Raw genomic sequence first — 20,030 nt, 5'->3', positions numbered from 1 at the left:
TAAATACAAAGTAGTTGAAGATTCAGTTTTTAAAAAAAGGATGTAGGGTATCTCAATACTTTTTGTATTGATTACATGTTGAAGTAACACTGCATGAAAATTTTAGATATTTGAATTAAATTCAAATATTAAAATTCCATCAGTTTCATTTTTGATTTTAAAAATAGGGCATACTTCCAATTTGACCAATTTCTGATTCCAAGATTTGTACACCCAATGATCATTTGGTGAAGCTAACACCTCAAAATTTAAGGCCTTCATGGGGTGCCTGGGTGGCTCAGTGGGCTAAAGCCTCTGCCTTCGTCTCAGGTCATGATCTCAGGGTCCTGGGATCGAGCCCCACATGGCCCCACATCGGGCTCTCTGCTCAGCAGGGAGCCTGCTTCCTCCTCTCTCTGACTACCTCTCTGCCTACTTGTAATCTCTGTCTGTCAAATAAATAAATAAAATCTTAAAAAAAATATTTAAGGCTTCCAGTACTGTATGCCCTCTTGGAAGATATCAGTTAAAAGGGAAAATGGCCCTTCCCTCAGAATTTTTAGTAGGAGGTAGAATAGCACTTCACATTTTTAAAAATGCTCTGCAGATCACCAAATTTTAAAAAGGAACAAAGGCAATGTCCCCATTGTTTCACTTATCAGCATACTCAGAATTCCATTAGTGTTCTGAATTTGTTCTGGTCTCATCTTGCTGACAATGGCAGAATATCTTGGGGGAAATACTCAATCGTGTTTATTTTTAACAAGGGAATAGATTAAAGATTCAGAACTCTCAGATATAGTCCAGTCCAAAGTCTGTTAATAGTCCCTTTTATTTTCTACTTGACATTATTAAATAATACGAGATATTATCCACTCCAATAGATTCTGCACTCTCTGAAGTGTTTTTCTTCAGGTTGCTTCAGGAGTCCACACGTGAAAAGTCTTCCCTGTCACTCATCTGCTTTAAGAAAGGTGGACAAATAGAGTTGTTAGTAGACTGGGGTGTGGGGGAAGGGTGTCTGTTTGGCAATCCATCTTCTTGAATCTGGCTTTACCTCTTAGGAGAAATGCATCTTGGTCCACTGGGATTCATGCAGGTAAGCTAAATTCTAGACAGCTTCTGTCTAGAATCAAGTCCTCTTCCGGGCTTCACTTGAAGCAACTAGAAAGGGAATGCAGATGCCTAGGGCCAAAGCTGCCTAGTCCCTGATCCTTAATAAGATAAAAATAAAGGACTGGGCCCAGGGCATAGAAGAGTTTTGGGAGTCAGAACTTAATGTGAAATCACATCAAGGCAGACCTTAAATATTCAGAGAAGCTTTCATTAAACAGGGAGCTATTTTAGGTCTCAAGTAAGGCAATGATGAGCAGGAAAGGGTCATTTAGAAAGACTGGTCTACCACAAAGAAGACATCCAGATGGCCAACAGACACATGAAAAAGTGCTCCATATCACTCGGCATCAGGGAAATACAAATCAAAACCACAATGAGATATCACCTCACACCAGTCAGAATGGCTAAAATAAACAAGTCAGGAAATGACAGATGCTGGCAAGGATGTGGAGAAAGGGGAACCCTCCTACACTGTTGGTGGGAATGCAAGCTGGTGCAGCCACTCTGGAAAACAGCATGGAGGTTCCTCAAAATGTTGAAAATAGAACTGCCCTATGACCCAGCAATTGCACTATTGGGTATTTACCCTAAAGATACAAACGTAGTGATCCAAAGGGGCACATGCACCCGAATGTTTATAGCAGCAATGTCCACAATAGCCAAACTATGGAAAGAACCTAGATGTCCATCAACAGATGAATGGATCAAGAAGATGTGGTATATATACACAATGGAATACTATGCAGCCATCAAAAGAAATGAAATCTTGCCATTTGCTACAATATGGATGGAACTAGAGCGTATCATGCTTAGCGAAATAAGTCAAGCAGAGAAAGACAACTATCATATGATCTCCCTGATATGAGGAAGTGGTGATGCAACATGGGGGCTTAAGTGGGTAGGAGAAGAATAAATGAAACAAGATGGGATTGGGAGGGAGACAAACCATAAGTGACTCTTAATCTCACAAAACAAACTGAGGGTTGCTGGGGGGAGGGGGTTTAGGAGAAGGGGGTAGGATTATGGACATTGGGGAGGGTATGTGCTTTGGTGAGTGCTGTGAAGTGTGTAAACCTGGTGATTCACAGATCTGTACCCCATGGGGATAAAAATATATGTTTATAAAAAATGAAAAATTATATTAAAAAAAACATATGAAACTAAAAAAAAAAAAAAGACTGGTCTAAGCATAATGTGCAAAATGTCAGTAATGTGCAAAATGTAATTCGTGACAGACACTTTTGATGTTACCAAATACTGAGGTGCTTGTTTACTTTTCTGGCCTCTGGTGCTAGGTTCTGGTTTATGAGATGTGGACACAAGTGATGGTTCTTAGAAATAACCTAAAATATCTTCCAGCTTTCTCTTTCATGATACCCTTAGAGGCAACATGTTCTAAATGATGAAGATGGAGTGAGACAGACTGACTCATAACAGATTTTATGTGAGATGTGAATTTTCAGTTTGGGGGTTACTTATTATGGCACCTAAGCTTAACAAACCCCTGTTCAGTAAGGAAGAGGTTAGGGATGCCTGGGTGGCTCAGTCGGTTAAGCCCCTGCCTTTGACTTGGGTCGTGATCCTGGGGTCCTAGGATCAAGTCCTGCATCTGGCTCCTTGCTCAGCAGGGAGCCTGGTTCTCTCTGCCTCTACCTGCTTGTGCATGCACACACTCTCTCTCTCTGACAAATAAATAAAATCTTTTAATAAAAAAAAATAAGAGGGAAGAATTCAATGACTACCACAGTAATGGGAGCATGAGAGGATAAAGGTGCAGTCTACACTGAAAATTCAGAGAAAGGATGTACACTCAACAGATGTTTTAAATAGAGAGAACCTGGTAAGTAGAAAAATCACTAATTCAGATAAATATTTATTGAGCACCTATCATATGCAAGGCACTGTGTGAGATGCAAAGACACCTAAGTCACGCCTCCAAGTGCTTCTAATCTAGTTGAGGAGATGATACCTGTACATAAATTATTAAACCACATAGCATAATGGCTAAGAGAATAGACTCTGAAGGTAGACTTGTATTCAAGGATTAGCTTCACCTTTTACAAGCTGTGTAACTTTGGGCAAATTATTTAATACCTCTAAATTTTAGTCTGCTTATATGTAAAATGAGGATAGTAATAGTACCTACTTCTACTTCACAGGGTTGGTGAGAGGACCAAACAGTCTACTCTTTGCCAAACTCTCCACTGAGTGCTTACCCCATAGTGAGCGCTCAGTAAGTGCTAGCCAGCAGTAGTAGTAGTAGTAGCACTAAGTGCTAGCCAGCAATAGTAGTAGTAGTAGTAGTAGTAGTAGTAGTAGTAGTAGAAAGGAACTTAGAAGTTGGGACACAAAGAACAAGATCATGGCCCAAAAAAGCTCCCAGGGAAAGGGACGCAAGCTATAAAAAGAAGTGTTCTGGAAACAACAGTGCTGTTTTAACTTCGCCTTCCCTCCTGCTCGAGCCTCCGGTTATTAAAGTGCAGTGATATTTGGGGCCTCAGACAAGAAACATGTCTGACGAACACCTCCTAATATTTATCCTGTTGTCTAACAAACTTCCGCAAAGTGTCGACCCTTTAGAGTCACATCCTAACTTCTGGCATCCTGCAGTTCTAGAACATGGTAAGTAGAGAATGTTTATTCACACTGTGGTAGCAGAGGTGGAAAAGGAGAGGTGTAGCCAGGATAAGTAGAATGCTCAAAGGATGGGTTTGCTTACAATGGGGAAGACCTAGCTTGAGTTTCTACGGAGGTCCTTTGACTAAAGCTTTCACCCAACTCAGTCTATTCCTTGTTTGGCGTAACGCCGTTGGTGTTGAATAACGGATGACTTAGAACTGAAGACTTTCCCACACACGCTGCATTCAAAGGGTTTCTCTCCTGTATGTACTCGCTGATGTCGCGTGAGCCGGCATCTCTGGCTAAAGGCTTTCCCGCATTCGGTGCACTCATACGGCTTGTCTCCGGTGTGGATCTTCTGATGCTGTGTAAGGGATGAACGGTCGAAGAAAGCTTTCCCGCACTCACTGCACTGATAGTGAGGTTCTCCAGTGTGAGCCTTCTGATGTCTGTTCAGTGATGACATGCCGTAGAAGGCTTTCCCACACTCGTTACATTCGTAAGGCTTCCTGCCGGTGTGGATGAGCTGATGTCGAGTGAGAATACTTTTCTGGCTGAAGGCTTTCCCACACTGATTACATTCATAAGGGCTTTCTCCGGTGTGGATTCTCTGGTGTCGAGTAAGGGATGAGCGGTCGAAGAAGGCTTTTCCACACTCACTGCATTTAAAGGGCTTCTCTCCAGTATGAATTCGCTGATGGACAGTTAGGGACGACCGGTCGAAAAAGGCCTTCCCACATGCATTGCATTCATAGGGGCTCTCCCCCGTGTGAGACATCAGATGTCTACTGAGACTGCTCCTGTGACTGAAGGCCTTCCCACACTCGTGACAGTCATAGGGCTTCTCTCCAGTGTGAGTCCTCTGGTGGCGGGTAAGGGATGAGTGGTCAAAAAAGGTCTTCCCACAATGGCTGCATTCCTGGTCTCTCTCTTTAGTGAGGATTTTCTTGAGAGGGGTAGACCCCGGCTGCAAGCTTTCCTTCTGGGAAAGGGACTTCTTGCAGGTCTGGATGGCAGGCCTCTCTTTCCCTGCTTCTGACTCACCCTCCAGTGCATGAGCATTGAATTTAGGACACACGGGAACTTCTCCTCGAAGCTTTCCCCTCCCCCTTCCTTCTGATTCTTCTCCTTCTGAAGGACCATGAATCTCGGGCTTAGTCTCCCGATCTGGAAGAGACAGAAAATACAGATGCAATTTCTCTCCTGGGCTAGGAAATACTACAGTGCGACAGCAGAAAGATGAGATGCTACAATAAATCTGAACAGTAGTGTACAGGGACTGCCCCGCTGGCTCCCATAGACAGTTGTTCGTGTTGGGAAAAGACTGAGACTTGAAAAGAGAACAGAACTGACAGCGGACAGCTCAGAAGAGAGAGAAGACTTTCCACTGGGAGCGTGGCCAGGATAATTGGGAGAGTAGGCTAAGTGGTGTGGGGGGGCGGTGGGCAATAGGTGTGTATGGGCAACATGATAGATCTGAGAGAAAAACATTTGGTGGATAAAGAGGAGTAACACTTTCATGTGTGGAGAAAAAAAATGAAAGCTGGTGGGTGACAGAGAATAAACACTAAAGCAGAAGATGTGAATGTGAGAAAACTGTGGTACCCAAGCCTCCTTCCCACACACCCACCAAATAACAGTCACAAAACCAAAGTCGGCCCTGCTCTGTTCATACACAGTTACCTAGAGAGACATCCTCTGGACATTCTCTCTCCTCAGATCCGTGAAGATCAACTACCCAAGGCTCATCCCCTCTCTTCAACTGAAAAATGATGTCAGGTTGAGGAACTGGAAGTCCTGCTCAGGGAGAAAGAAACAAGCCAGGTATATGATGGAAATAAGCAACTATTCCGAAGCTTAAACCCAACCTCTCACTCTTTCTGACAGAAAATGGAAAGCCAGAGGACCCACGCTGGGAATGCAGAGTACAAAGTGAGGCAAAAGGATGTGGGAAGCTCACAAAGGAGGTCAAGACTGAGGTTCTACAAAGGAACAAGTAGCACTTGGTCAAAAGTTGATAAAATCCATTTGAACTAATGTGTTTATTCTCCCCGCTGAAGTGAATGGGATGTCATAGCTTTAGCACTGGTACAATCGTGGAAAGGAGTCCTTGGCTCAGGAAAGATAAGAATGAAAACAGATCATCCTGAGTAAAAAAACGTGTAATTTTGTCGGTTGGTTTACCCTTTAGTATTAAGCTTTTATTTACACAAGAGGGTCACGTTCATCGTAGGAGAATTAGAGGTAAGTAGAAATAAAAAGAAAGATCACCTTTTGTACTTTGTATTCATTTTTTCTTTCTTTCTATTCATTTTGAAACTGAAAGATACCTATAGATACATTCTGTTAAAAACTGGGTTATGAAATAATGCTAATTTGTAAATTTTATTTTTTTCACATAATAAAGTGTTACTTTACTTCGACTAGCACAGATCTACATCACCACTTTAATGGCTACACGCTGTTAGTTGTATGGGATAATCTAATTTATTTAATCTCCTGCTGACAGCCATTCAGACTGTTTTTACTGTTTTGCTATTAACAAACAATGATGTGACGAACATTTTTGTACACTCGGGGCTGCTGATGCTATTATTTGCTTGGGATGAATTTCTACAAGTGAGTCTATCCATTTTTGGTCACTGAAAGAAACAATCCATCCTAGAAGCAGTCTTGAAGTCTAAACTTCCCTTACATTGGGGGTCCCCAACTTGTGAAAGAGAAACACCTTCTTATTGAGCCCAAGGATCACCTATCTGGTTAAATTCTGATCACCTACTACAAATGGGCCACATGCATTGCCTTCCTGTTTGGTTTCCTGTTTCTGATCTTAGGAATTCTATTTTCCCCAATATTTCATCCCACCAAAGTCTGTGACAAAGGCTCAGCAGTCTCCCTTAGTGCTCCCTGAACATTCTATCCTGGCTATCCTGTTTTTCCTATTTGGCATACTTAAATTCTTGACTGGCCTCATAGAAAACCTGCAGTGTGAGTCCTCTGATGGCCACCTGTTGCTTGTTTTATACCTATTTCTGAATCTGCACACTCTCTCAGTCTCTTAATTCTGGAAGTTCCTGAGAGGTTGGCATTATGTACAGGAGCCCAACCTTTACTTCTCATGAATATCTCAAACCAACATTCTTTTTCTTTTTCCTTTTCTTCTTCTTTTTTTGAAGTAGGTTCTACACCCAATGTGGGGCTTAAACGCACGCCCCCAGATCAAGAGTTCCACGCTCTATAGACTGAGCCAGCCGGGCGGGGGCCTTCAGAGCAGTCATTCTTAATTTTCCTTTTGTCAGCCAAGTCTCTATAACTGCAAAGTGCCTTCTGTGGGCCTCTATCTAAGCCTGCACTTAAGATAAATATTCAAAATGAAACACACTTTTAGTGACTTACTCTGAAGCACAAGCTTGTATTTCTACACCCACACCTGCCCTCTTTTTAAAGGAAAACACTTGGGGCACTTGGGTGGTTCAGTCGGTTAAGCAACTGCCTTCGATTCAGGTCATGATCCCGGGGGCCTGGGATTGAGCTCTCTGCTCAGTGGGGAGCCTGCTTCTCCATCTCTACCTGCTATTCCCCCTCCTTGTACTCTTTCTCTCATTCTGTCAAATAAATAAATAAAATCTTTAAAAAAAATAAATAAAGGAAAACACTTCTTCCTCCCCTCCTCTGCTTCTCTGAGGAGAAATTTTCTCTCAACAAGATGGCATCCTTAGTCCTCTGGACGGAGCTGAGTAAGTTACCTGACGGATGAGCTGGTGGAGGAACTGGCCATATGTAACTCAGCTTCTTCTGTTTGCCCCCCACCCCCTTTGGAGAGTGGGTCCTCTATACTATAGGGACAGGCTCCTGAACAAGGGAGGCTGGGGTTGTACAATCTGCCCATGGCTCAGGAAGCCAGTCTGTCCAATCTTGGGGTTCAAGATGAAGAAGCCCACTGTCGCTGTACCCCTAAGCCATACCTTCTACTCCTCTATCTTGTCTCTCACTGCTTCAGAAGTCAGGTGGGAGAAGAGGTATCATTTATTGGCCCCTCAACCCCCCATTAACACAGTACCGAGTCTAACTTCTTATGGGAAGCTCTCCTTACCTAACGAGACAATACTCTTATAGTTTTCCAGCATCACCTCCTTGTAGAGGTCCCTCTGAATAGGGACTAGATGTCTCCACTCCTCATCTGTGAAAATCACGGCCACATCCTCGAATGTCACTGATTCCTGGAAACACAATCACATTGCCCCTTACTTAAAACCCTTCTCTTCTCTTTATATGGACCAGACGAAACAGTCACAACCTCAGGGTTGTGGAAGGAGGGTAAGTAAAATTGTTCTGATGAAGCAGGGCTTTGAAGCACTTGGGAGAAAGTGGCATAATTCCCTGAGGCATGAAGTTCTTGGTCTTAATTCTTATATTCATAGCCAAGCCTGTAAATTTCAGATAATTTGCAAGAACAGAACAAAGAATGCCTATGTACCCTTCACCCAGCTTCCCCAAATGTTAACATTCTCCACATGTGCTTTATCTTTTTGTCTCTCTCAGTAAATACACATTCTCCTCTTTCCTGAACTTCTTGAGAGTAACTTGCAAACATAATGCCTCTTTACTCCTATTTTATAAAAACAAGGATATTCTCTAATATAATCACAGTGTAATTATGAAAGTCAAGCAAACACCATTGATATTATACTATAATCTACAACCTTATTTGAATTCTACCAATTATCTGGGTGTTGTTGTTGTTGTTTTACAAATCCTTAAAATGATGGTATTGATTAGATTGTCCTTAGGATCCCCTCATTTCACGCAAATGCTTTGTGATTGTGTAAGACAGCATCTTTACCCCCAATCCTAAAACCCCAGATGAGTTTCCAGTGTGCAAGTTCTAAGCTAGAGCATAGAATTCAAGACTCCAGGTCCATGGGCAGGTGTGGGGCAAGCCCCATGTCTCTACCTATACTCATCTCTCTTTGGGACTCTTACCACCTCACTGAGGGGCTCTTCAGCAAGTATCATATCCCCCAGCCTAACCCAACACTTCCTGGAATACTTGGGGTCCACTCTGAAGGCAGGTCAGGACAGGAACTGTTCCCTCAAACCACCCAAGCCAACCTGTACCATCATTTTTTAGGCAAAAGCTCTCAGAGCCAAGTGCACAGGGGCCGTGTCCCTGGTGACACACTACTGGGCACATGTTCAAGGCAAGAGAAGGTCACTGAAGGAAACCACAAGTCAAATGGGAAAGATGCACTCCCCCCCAGAGCCTTTCATTTACCTGGCTCAGTTTGACTGAAGCAGCTCCCAGATAAAGAGAGAAAAGTGGTTACAATCTGGAGACTAAGCGAGTATTCCAGACACACAAAGTTCACCTCACCTGGCATCTGGCAGTCGGAGACACAGCAGCCATTCCCTCCTGTGTACTCTCCTTGTAGAAAAGGGCAGAGTCCTAACGAGGAAAAGGTATGGGATGAGAAAGACAAGTCTTGGTTTGTAGTTTTTTGACCCATAAAGCAAGAAATCTCCAAATACCAGTGAGTTATATACCCATTCTCTTTCTTAATACCCTACAAACAGGGAAGACAAAGCAAAGCCAGGCTAGGAGCAACCCCACCCTAAACCAGAGTTGGAATGAAAGGCCACGGATAGTGCTATTCAGGACACAACGGGGTGCTGGTTTGACCATGACCCCAGACGTAGAGCTCTGTTCCTGGGAATCAAGAACATATGAAGCTTATACTATATAAGTTCACATTCAATATTACCCTGACGGTTACCAGGTAAGAAGTCTAAGAAATTTTATAAATGACTATATGGAAAGACATGTCCAGTAAATACCCACAGCCTCATTAAGGGAAAAATACCCCATTTGTAACCCTGTGCTAAAGGAGCCACTGTTGGGCAGCCACATCTTGTTCCACATGACACTGTCTCTCCCTCCTGGAGCCACACTGACGTAGGTCTCAGGTAGTGGACTGAGATGTGATCTACCTTGAAAAGGGGAACATGAGCTAAGAAATGTCAGCACAATAGGTGAGCAATGAGCTGAAAGGGTATCAGGAGGGACGGAAGTAACCATGAGGATCAGGGGAGCCAAAGCTACCCGGAAGCAGATTCCATGAGTGTGTAGGAGGCAGGACCCGGGAAGACTAGACACAGGCTGGGGGAAGAAGAGCCTGGTCACCTTAGTGGTGAAACACTGGAGCAAAGACTTAAGGGTTTTTTACTGGTGTGAAGTCCCTCAATGCATGCAGACCACCCCTGGGCTCCAATTTGCATTTAGACCAGCCTCCTTTATTCTGGGATTCCTGTAACCTTCTTAGGCTTGGTGTGAATCCTATCGCTAACCCCCTTTCCTTGAGTTAGCTGAGTAGGTCTCAGTTTCCCACAGGCAAGAGTCTAAGTCAACACAGTTAAGTCAAGCATTTCTGGAAATCATGAGTGGGACGGGAAGTGCGGTCTGAGGAAGGACGAGGCAAAGAGGGGGCGCCCCGAGTACTCTCCTGCGGTCAAGGGGATACGGGTACTGATCCTTGTATTCATTCATCCATCTATCCAACCAACATTTATTCAGCACCAGCTATTTATACCAAACACAAAAACTTTAGGACACTGTCCTTGTCCTCTAAAAGCTTATAGCTCAGAATATAGGACAAACCAGTAGCCCCAATAGTGTGTCACTACAGGATGGGTACGTACTATACAGAGATACCCACAACAAACTCTCAGAGCCCAGCAGAGGCTTGCCTCATCCAGACAGGAGGCTGTAAGTTCCTTGGCAGAAATGGGATGTAAGGCTTGATTTGGGGGAAGAGGTGGAACATTCTAGGCAGGAAAAGTACCAAGTTTTCAAAAATAAGGAGGTGTGTCTTTACATGGAAAAATGAACAACTGGAACTAGTTTAGAATGGCAGCGGTCTAGGCTGTGAGCAGTGCAGTGGGGAAGTAGACAGAGACCAGCTAGATCAAGGACAGCTTTGTATGGTCCCATACATGGAAGAGGGACCACAAGCATGGAGATCACTGAAGTATTTCAACATGGAAGTATTATCAGATTTGTGTTTTAGAAAGATCATTGCAAATTGTATGAAGAGCCTTGGAACACACATACTCTGGCTCAGCAAATCTTTCCTAGGAGTTTGTCCTAAGGAAGTAAGTGAGAATATCTTTTTTTTTTTTTTTTTTAAGATTTTATTTATTTGACAGAGATCACAAGTAGGCAGAGAGGCAGGCAGAGAGAGAGGAAAGGAAGCAGGCTCCCTGCTGAGCGGAGAGCGATGTGGGGCTCGATCCTAGGACCCCAGGATCATGACCTGAGCTGAAGGCAGAGGCTTTAACCCACTGAGCCACCCAGGTGCCCCACAGATAGGTACTATCTTACAGATTAGGAAAGTTAGGGTTAAAAGGGAGAATTTGAGGGAGAATTTGAACCCAGGTCTGTCCATCAGTTTCTAACCTCAATGCTATAATATGATTTTCATTTTCATGAAAAAAATAGCCACACAGATAACAGACCAATAGACTAGAATAAAAAAATCCCCAACATATCCAAACATGTACGGAAACTTGATATACAACTGAGCCGGCATTACAAATCATTGAGGAAAAGATCACTAATGATAAACTGCAAACAACTTAAATGTTCATCAGAAGGACCAATTGTTATTTTATGTGTGAATTTATGTGTATTGGAGTATTATACATTAAGATGAATGAAGTAGAGCTTAGTGTTAATAATAAATCATAAAAGGTAATTACTGAGCAAAAAATAAAGTTTTAGAATTACTGTGTAACATCTATATAAAACTTAAAAAACAGGGCACCTGGATGGCTCAATCGGTTAAGCCTCTGACTCTTGATTTTGGCTCAGGTCATGATCTAGGGCCATGATCTCAGGGTCATGAGGTTGATCCCTGCATCAGACTACACACTCACTGGGGAGTCTGCATGAGGTTCTCTTTTTTCCTCTGCCCCTCTTTACCAAGCTCACACTCTTTCTCTCTCTCTCAAATAAATGTATCTTAAAAAAAAAAAAACCCAAACTTAAAAACAGGTAAATAATATCTATAAAAATCTGTGTGGGACAGTCAGTACCAAATTATGAGTTATCTCTGGGAAGGGAGGGATATGGAATTGGGACAGATAACCAGGAGAGTTCAACTTTGTCTGTGATGTTTTGTTAAAAAATTTTTTTTAAACAAATGTACAAATATTAAGTGAAGAATGCACACTTAAAGCTATTTACTTGTGTATGTGCATATGTAAAGAAAAAGGACTGAAATAGTGTACACTAAAATGTAAGTGCAATTTGAGTGGTGGCATTTCAAGTGGTTTTATTCTATTTCTTGTCATTCTTTATTCCGATTTTTGTTTTTATGAGTCTGTATTTACGTTGGTGTACAGGGGAAAAAAACAGGAAGGAATGTGGGTATATAGAAAAGTTAAAGCAGACCCAAGATAGCTATTCTCAGAAAATTCCATTTGCGAGGTTGGTCCTTGGCTGGGGTCTGGGAACTTCGATTTGGGGAGGGTTCCCTAAGAAAGAAGGGTGGCCCATTATGCCAAACTATTTGAACAAACGATGTGGTTTATGTTGAACACTTACTCTCCTCCCAGAGGGTCTGGAATTTTGGTATGTGTTAGGCAGAGAGTGCCTGCCTGACCTGCTCTCAATAAAAAAAACTTGGGCTCTGAGCCTCTAATGAGCCTTTGTGAGCTGGAACATCACACACGTTGTTGCATTTTTATTGCTGGAGAGGATGCGTTTGGTGTGACTCCTCATGGCAGGGAGAGAGCACAAGAAAGCCAGTAGTTGGGTTTCTCCAGACTCTGCCTCTCTCATCCCTGATTGACCTAGCTGTACATCCTTGTCTTAGCCATGAATGCAAGTATAGGCTGAGCCCCACATCCTTCCAGCAAATCCCTGAATGGGGGGTGATCTTGGGGACCTCCAACACAGGCAACCATGCCATTCTGGGTAGCTGTAGCAGAATGGGACTAGAGGAGAGCAAGAATGGAGGTGAGAAGACCAGTGAGGAATCTCATAATTAAATAAGGAAAAATGATGAAAAGCTGAATGAAAGTAGTGACAGCAGAAATGGACAAAAGTGGAACTACTATTAAGACATGAAGAACAGGGATGCCTGGGTGGCTCAGTGGGTTAAGTATCTGCCTTCAGCTCAGATCATGATCTCAGGGTCCTGAGATCGAGTCCTGCATTGGGTTCTTTGCTCATTGGGGAGCCTGCTTCTTCCTGTCTGCAGCTCCCCCTGCTTGTGCTCTCTCTCTGTGACAAATAAATTTTAAAAATCTTAAAAAAAAAAAAATGAAGAACAGACAACAGACTTACTGTGGAGGCTGAGGGTGATAGGAAAAGCAAGAATGATCTCCAGGTCACTGATCTGAACAACGGTGTGCACTGAGGTACCACTCATGGAGATGAGCAACAGAGGAGGAGGTTTGGAGGGAAAGCTACTGGGTACAGTTTGGAGTATTTAGAGTTTGAGCTGTTGCCAACCAAATCTTTGGATCGGAAAAACCAGGTGATTCTGGCTTCCACTGGCCAGGTTATAAAAATTATTATTGCTGAATGAAACAGTTTGAATTTTGAAAGACCACAAGTTCCATACTCAAAATGAGAAAAAAAATAATATATTTTAAAAATCATTGTAATACAAAGAGGGCAAATACACCTTTAGTGATACAAACAAGTACTTTGTTTTGTTTTTTTTTTTTTTCTATTAATTGTATGACTATTCACAAAGTATAGATGTATCCTTAGGATATATAAAAGAAATCAAGGGAATGTGGATAAACCAAGTAATCCCAGAATCAGGAACGTCAAACCCCAAACAGACTAATCAGTACTGGGGAAAGGAAGGAGTATGAGCTCGTCTAAAGAGGCAAAGTAATCATGCAGACTTAATCCTTCCTCCTTTAGGAGATGAGCCCACTAGATTGTCTTATTATGAGATACTACTAAGGTACAGTTAAATTTTCAAAAAGACCAGACCAATACATATTTACTAGACAATGGGTTATTGAGCACTGGCCAAGCAAAACTTTCAAAGATTACCACCTTGAGGGTGAACACCAGTTTGCAAAAATGTTTAAACCTATGCAAAAGGTGGGGCACCTGGGTGGCTCAGTGGATTGAGCCTCTGCCTTTGGTTCAGGTCATGATCTCCAGGTCCTGGGATTGAGCCCCCCTCAGGCTCTCTGCTCAGTGGGGAGCCTGTTTCTCCCCTCTCTCTCTGCCTGCCTCTCTGCCTACTTGTGATCTCTGTCAAATAATAAAATCTTTAAAAAAAAAAAAAAACTATGCAAAAGGTAAAAACTTAAAAAAAATACTGGAAAACATGTTTAGTGTAACTACAATTTTTTTTTTTTTTGGACCTGAGAGATTGGTATTTGAATCTTGTTAGGAGGAGGCAGAGTGATATATACACAAATGGAAACAGCTAAGATATCATCAGTAGCCTGCAAGCTGTGTTGTTTAAGACCGTAATCCTTCCCTTGCTTGTCAAGATTCCCCCATTCCCAGAAGGGTTTTAAAACATTACTCTTGGGGGCACCTGGGTGGCTCAGTGTGTTAAAGCCTCTCCCTTTGGCTCAGGTCATGATCCTGGGGGTCCTGGGATGGAGCCCCGCAGCATGGGGCTCTCTGCTCAGCAGGGAGCCTGCTTCCTTCTCTCTCTGCCTGCCTCTCTGCCTACTTGTGATCTCTGTCAAATAAATAAAAAAAATCTTAAAAAAAAAACTATTAAAAAAACACACCACATTACTCTTGGGCCCTCGTAAGAAGTCTAAATTAGTATTTTGAGATACAGGAGAGACTGCCAGAAATAAAATTCCAGCTCTGCTTACTACCTGTATGACCTTAGGCAAGTTTCTCAACCTCTGTCTCAGTTCACCCAGTCATCTGTAAAATTAGAATAATGAAAGTACCTATCAGAGCTATTGTGATGCGTAAGTAGAATACAAATAAAGCATATAGAATAATGGGCTACACGGGTTATAATCTTAGGAAGGTAGAAAGAATGAAAACATTAATTACAATGTGTTGTTGCTTTTTTAGAATAGGTTTAAGTGTAAGAGTAGGAATCACTTTGGAATCAAAGTATTTGAATATGTTGTCGAAAGCCATTTGAGCTTTTCAAACAAATCCGCTGAACTACATCTGAGATTGTAGTTGAAACTGCTCAATGTTTAAATCCTTAAAGACAATTTTGTTTTGTTTATTGGATTATGACTTCATAAAACGAGCACTGAACACCTTACAAATGGTGGTGGGCATAAAAGCTCCCCAGCCATTCAGTAACCTTTTCCACTACAGCCAATACTCCTGAGGTGCTATTATTCATGGGATCCCTGCCAGGCTGACTTCCCTCCCCTGGCAGTCGCTTCAGTAGCCTCCCAGTGATACTCAGGGCTCCCCAAGTATACCAAATTCACATGGAGTCACTTGTGTTTTCTCTTGTCCAACTGCTGGTTCTCAGAGTATTTCTAGAGAAAAAAAAAGAACAACTCTTCAAATTCTTATTCTAGATCTTCAGATGAGCCCTTGCCTGGAAAGCTTTTCCTGTTCGCATCCTTGCCATTCGATTTTGGAAGAATGCTCACAAGAATTCCAAAGTCTGTGTGGTAAAAAGCATTCCATGGGCACGTATTTATTAACGATGAAGGCTTGCGCAAATTAATTAAAGGTTGACCTCCAGTTGTTTACTACCTACCTCACAGAGTAGTTATAAACAGTAAATGAGACAGTTAATGTAAAGTGTTTATCTTAGTCTGTTCAATAAATGAAAATTGCTTGCTTTTCGACTGCCCAATACCAACCCATTCATCTACTCATTCACCCTGAGTCAACAAATACATCCAAGGACCTGCTATGTGCATGGTAGCATGGGGTGTGAAGACGAAACAGAAATGTTTCTGTCTCTGGGTCTTTCCCTGAGTGTCCTGTGTGTCCTACCTCCTTTTCCACTACTCTTGCTTTTCAGAATCTGGTCCCTGCATTACCAGGTCTTGCTTTCTCCACCATCTCCCAGCTCACCAGTAACTTCTTCCCCATATTTTCAAACAGATACAACTCTCATCTCTCTCAAACAGATACAACTCTCAACTCTTTAGCAAAAGAGTTCTCATTTAGGTTTTCCTTTCATGATCAAAGTTCTTGGTAACACATACTTATCAACTCCATCTCCTCTTTTTGAATCTTTTTCTGTTCTTGTCACCCCTCACCATCTGAAACTGTACACTTGAAAATGACCAATGCACCTCTAATTACCATAGTCTTTTTCTCCTTATCTTCATTTCTCTGCAGCTTTTGATTATTCTGACAAGTTCCGGCTTCTTTTCCCCAGTCTTGCCCTGGAAACCTGGCTGCTGCCCAACAACACTTAGTCTTTGTACAATGTTCCTGCTATCCCTCAGAAAGTCCATCCACCTGGCCCTCCATTTTCCACCTCTACGGAGATGGTTTCCAGTCTAGTCCCCATGACTCTTCCAAACTCAGCTGGCATTTCCAAGTGACTGCAAATTTTGATTCAGGCATTCTGCCAGCACCTTAAAACATCTTCCCCTATGCAACTCCCCAATTAATCCCTCTCCCTAGCTTGACATTTCTGTCAGATGTTCTATCATTTTCCCAGATGACTCCAATTCACTTTTAACTTGCTCTCTTTCCTCCCAAATCTAGTCACCATGTCCTTCTTCTTCTTCTTCTTTTTTTTTTTTTTTTAATATTTATTTATTTGACACACAGAGATCACAAGTAAGCAGAGAGGCAGGCAGAGAGAGACGGGGGGAAGCAGGCTCCCCGTCAGGCAGAGAGCCCAACACGGGGCTTGATCCCAGGACCATGGGATCATGGCCCAACCTGAAGTCAGAGGTTTTAATTCACTGAGCCACCCAGGCGCCCCTCACCAGGTCCTTCTGACTCTTCTTCTGCATTGTCATTTTTATCCTTTCCTACCACTGACACCATTAATTCAGGTCTGTAACAACCCACATCAGGATTACCTTGCATTCCCAACTGGCCCCCTGCCACTAGTCCCTTTCTCTCTCTAGTCCTGGATGTGACCTCTAGAATTTCTGTCCCCAAATAGTTTTCTTCCTGACAGTCTTCAGATCAGAACTATACTATCCAGTTGCCCTGTGTTTTGTCCTGATCCTCTGTTCTCATGCCAGTGTACTTTTCTCCACCCTTGTCTCCCACTACTCCTTGACACTTCACTCCAGTTAAAATCAGCTCCCTCTCAAATCTGCCTAATGCTTTGCTACTTCTTCCCTGTTCCCCCCCCCCCACCTCAAATCCTACCTCCTCCATGATAGGCCCTGCCTCATCAAGGCCCTTAGCAACTAAAGAATGATATTAAAGCATTCGTTTTACCATTCATTCCTCTGAACTAAGAAAAGATTGTGCATGATGTTGACAGCTGAAACAGACACATTAGGCATTAAGGTAGCTTTAATTACTGGTTTAATGGATAACCATATATGTCAAGCCAAGTGCTTTAAGGACTGCATCTCAGACTCAATTTGCAAATATCCTTTTTTAAATCACAGATATCTCAGAGATGTAGTTACCTCTAGAATCAAACTTGTCAATAAGCTAAATAATAATCACCGGTTTCAACAATGGATTCCAACCAGCTTAAAAGTTAAACTTCCTTGGTTAATTTTTTTTTAAATGTTCAATGATGTAGTCTAAAACATGATGTATCTATCCTTAAATGAGGGCCTCGTACGGAGGGAGCTAACCGAGACAATCTGAGATGTTTTCTGAGAAAGACGTAGGGGTGGAGCCAGCGTCCCCACAGATTTAGTGTTGATTCCACCCATATTTATTAAACACCCATTATGGGAAGGAGGACGACAGGAGCGGAAGGCTCCAAACTTCCAACCTGAAAGCTGGGATCTGGCATATAGTGGGTGTATGATGAAAGATCACTCCTGACAGTGCCCACACTCGATGGAATACACACACACACACACACAGGAGGCGAGGGGCAACTTTCCATCTGCACCTCTCCGAGCGGGGATACACACACACACACACACACACACACACTCACTCTCTCTCTCTCTCTGCAGGCTGGCTCTGCCCGCGTCACCCCGTTGAATTCCCATAGCACCTCCCCCAAGTTCTCAGTGTCCCCTTCTCTCGGCCGCTGCGCTCACTCCACATCTCGAAGTCAAACACCCGCAGCCTGAGCTCACCTCCTACACAGAGTGCTGGGTACCCAGGAAGACGGCGCCTCTTCAGGTCTGAAAAGCAATGCGCCTGCGTAAAGGCTCTGACGTCTGCGCTCACAGTGTTCGGCCTCCTCACAGACTCCATTTCCCAGAAGTCTCAGCGGTCCGCGCGCTCCACTATGACGTGTGAAATTTTGCGCAAGCGCACGTTTCTGGGAACGGGGCTGAAGGCTCTCTGGCGGTTTGAATAGAGCGTTCCAGTTGCTGTAGCCAGGTGAGAGAAGATGTATGGGAGAATTGTAAGACCCTGGAAGTACTGCCTACGTGTGTTGTCACGTCCCTCCAGTCCTCTGATGGAAGGGCCATCCGAAGGAAATGTGATCTTTGGGGCCGGTCCCTACCCTTGTTTTTCACCGACGGAAGACAGAGAACGAGTCTCCTGGCGCTCCTGGCGCTTGAAAGAGGATTTTCCATGCTTCAGCTTGTCCGCTTTCAGGCATTTTGTTCTGAAATTTGGGAGAAAGGCAGAATTTGGTTCTAGGACAAGGCTAGGCCCGAGGCAGGGTATGTGCACATTTTTGCGCCGTAAGAGGAAAGCCCACGATACACGTCTGTTTAACTGGGCGGTTGGCTGACTGCCGGACAGTGTGAGCTCACACCAGCCTGCCTTCTTTGGTACTGCTAGAAGGGCCCTAGTTGGAGACATGTAGGGATTCTCATCGGTGGCTCCATGTCGGAATCACCTGAAGAGCTTTGGACACATTGTTACGTGGGGGTCCACTCCGAGGAGAGAGAGTTTACAAAGATCTTCAGGTGATTCTGATGTGCTACTAAAGCTAAGAACCACCGAGCTAGAGCTTCAGAGAATACTGGAGATTGCAAGAATATGATAAAACACTACTTCGGAAACAAGTTTACGCTTTCACTCAAAAAACCTGTAATGCGGCGCGCCTGAGTGGCTCAGTGGGTTATGCCGCTGCCTTCGGCTCAGGTAATAATCTCAGGGTCCTGGGATCGAGGCCCGCATCGGGCTCTCTGCTCAGCAGGGAGCCTGCTTCCCTCTCTCTCTCTCTGCCTGCCTCTCCGTCTACTTGTGATTTCTGTCTGTCAAATAAATAAATAAAATCTTAAAAAAAAAAAAAAAAAACCTCAATCTTTGAAAAAAAAAAAAAAAAGAACCTGTAATGCCTACCATACACAAGGCATTGTTAAAAATGTAAGTAAAACATAGTTACTGCCTCAGACGAACTCATGGTCTAAAGGAAAAACCAGAATGTACAAGTTAAAACAATGCAGTATGTTCTATATGTCACACTGGAGATACTAGGGGAGTACAAGCAGGAAGCAATTAACTGTGGCTGAAAATGTTTAAAAAGGCCTGTAACAGTTACAGTCTTATAACCGATCCACTTAAAAAAACAATACAAAACAAAACCCACACAAACATACACACACACTTGCTTTGGGGCACCTGGGTGGCTCAGTGGGTTAAAGCCTCTGCCTTCGGCTCAGGTCATGATCTCAGGGTCCTGGGATCCAGCCCTGCATCAGGCTCTCTGCTCAGCAGGGAGCCTGCTTCCTCCTCTCTCTCTCTGCCTGTCTCTCTGCCTACTTGTGATCTCTGTCTGTCAAATAAATAAAATCTTATTAAAAAAAAAAACACTTGCTTTATTAAGAAGAAAGAAAGTGTGTTTTGGTGGCTCAGTTGGTTAAGCTTTGGACTTTTGGTTTGAGCTCAGGTCATGATCTCCGGGATCTCAGGATCCCAAGTTGGGCTCCATGCTCAGTGTGGACTCTGCTTGGGATTCTCTCTCTTTACCTCTGCCACCTCCAAATAAATAAATAAAATTTTTAAACACACGCGCGCGCACACACACGCGCGCGTGCACACACACACACACACACACACACACTGCAATCTATGTAAAGAGAATAGCATCTTGTAAAGATACAGATTAGGGGATAAAAGTGCAAAAAATTAGTAGCAAGATGAGTAGCCAGTGAGTATTTAGGTTCTGACAAGTGTAATTTGGGGCCATATTGGGGATGGTTTTGTACTGTAGTAAGGGTTTGGATCTTCCAGAATTAGGACTTGATTAAAGTCATGATGTCTAAGACGG

The 20,030-nt window shown here is 43.2% G+C and overlaps 1 protein-coding gene across 3 annotated transcripts; it reads right to left on the bottom strand.

Annotated features, from left to right (window-relative positions):
• Positions 1-709: 709 nt before the first annotated feature.
• Positions 710-18,592, bottom strand: ZNF2 (zinc finger protein 2). 3 transcript variants are annotated; one of them, XM_059188427.1, is made up of 7 exons: positions 17,935-18,592; positions 15,157-15,216; positions 14,581-14,632; positions 9,089-9,160; positions 7,808-7,934; positions 5,398-5,511; positions 710-4,881 (listed from the first exon to the last, which is right to left on the bottom strand). In XM_059188427.1, exons 4-7 carry the CDS (start codon positions 9,119-9,121, stop codon positions 3,875-3,877), a joined length of 1,281 nt encoding a protein of 426 aa, XP_059044410.1. In that variant the 5' UTR covers positions 9,122-9,160; positions 14,581-14,632; positions 15,157-15,216; positions 17,935-18,592; the 3' UTR covers positions 710-3,874. The 3 variants fall into 3 exon arrangements, with proteins under 3 accessions (XP_059044410.1, XP_059044409.1, XP_059044411.1); XM_059188426.1 differs by lacking the exon at positions 14,581-14,632; XM_059188428.1 differs by lacking the exons at positions 14,581-14,632; positions 15,157-15,216.
• Positions 18,593-20,030: the final 1,438 nt, after the last annotated feature.

The sequence above is a fragment of the Mustela lutreola genome, chromosome 9, assembly GCF_030435805.1.
Source record: "Mustela lutreola isolate mMusLut2 chromosome 9, mMusLut2.pri, whole genome shotgun sequence".
Classification (NCBI taxonomy): domain Eukaryota; kingdom Metazoa; phylum Chordata; class Mammalia; order Carnivora; family Mustelidae; genus Mustela; species Mustela lutreola.
This window is presented reverse-complemented; position numbering and strand designations above follow the sequence as displayed.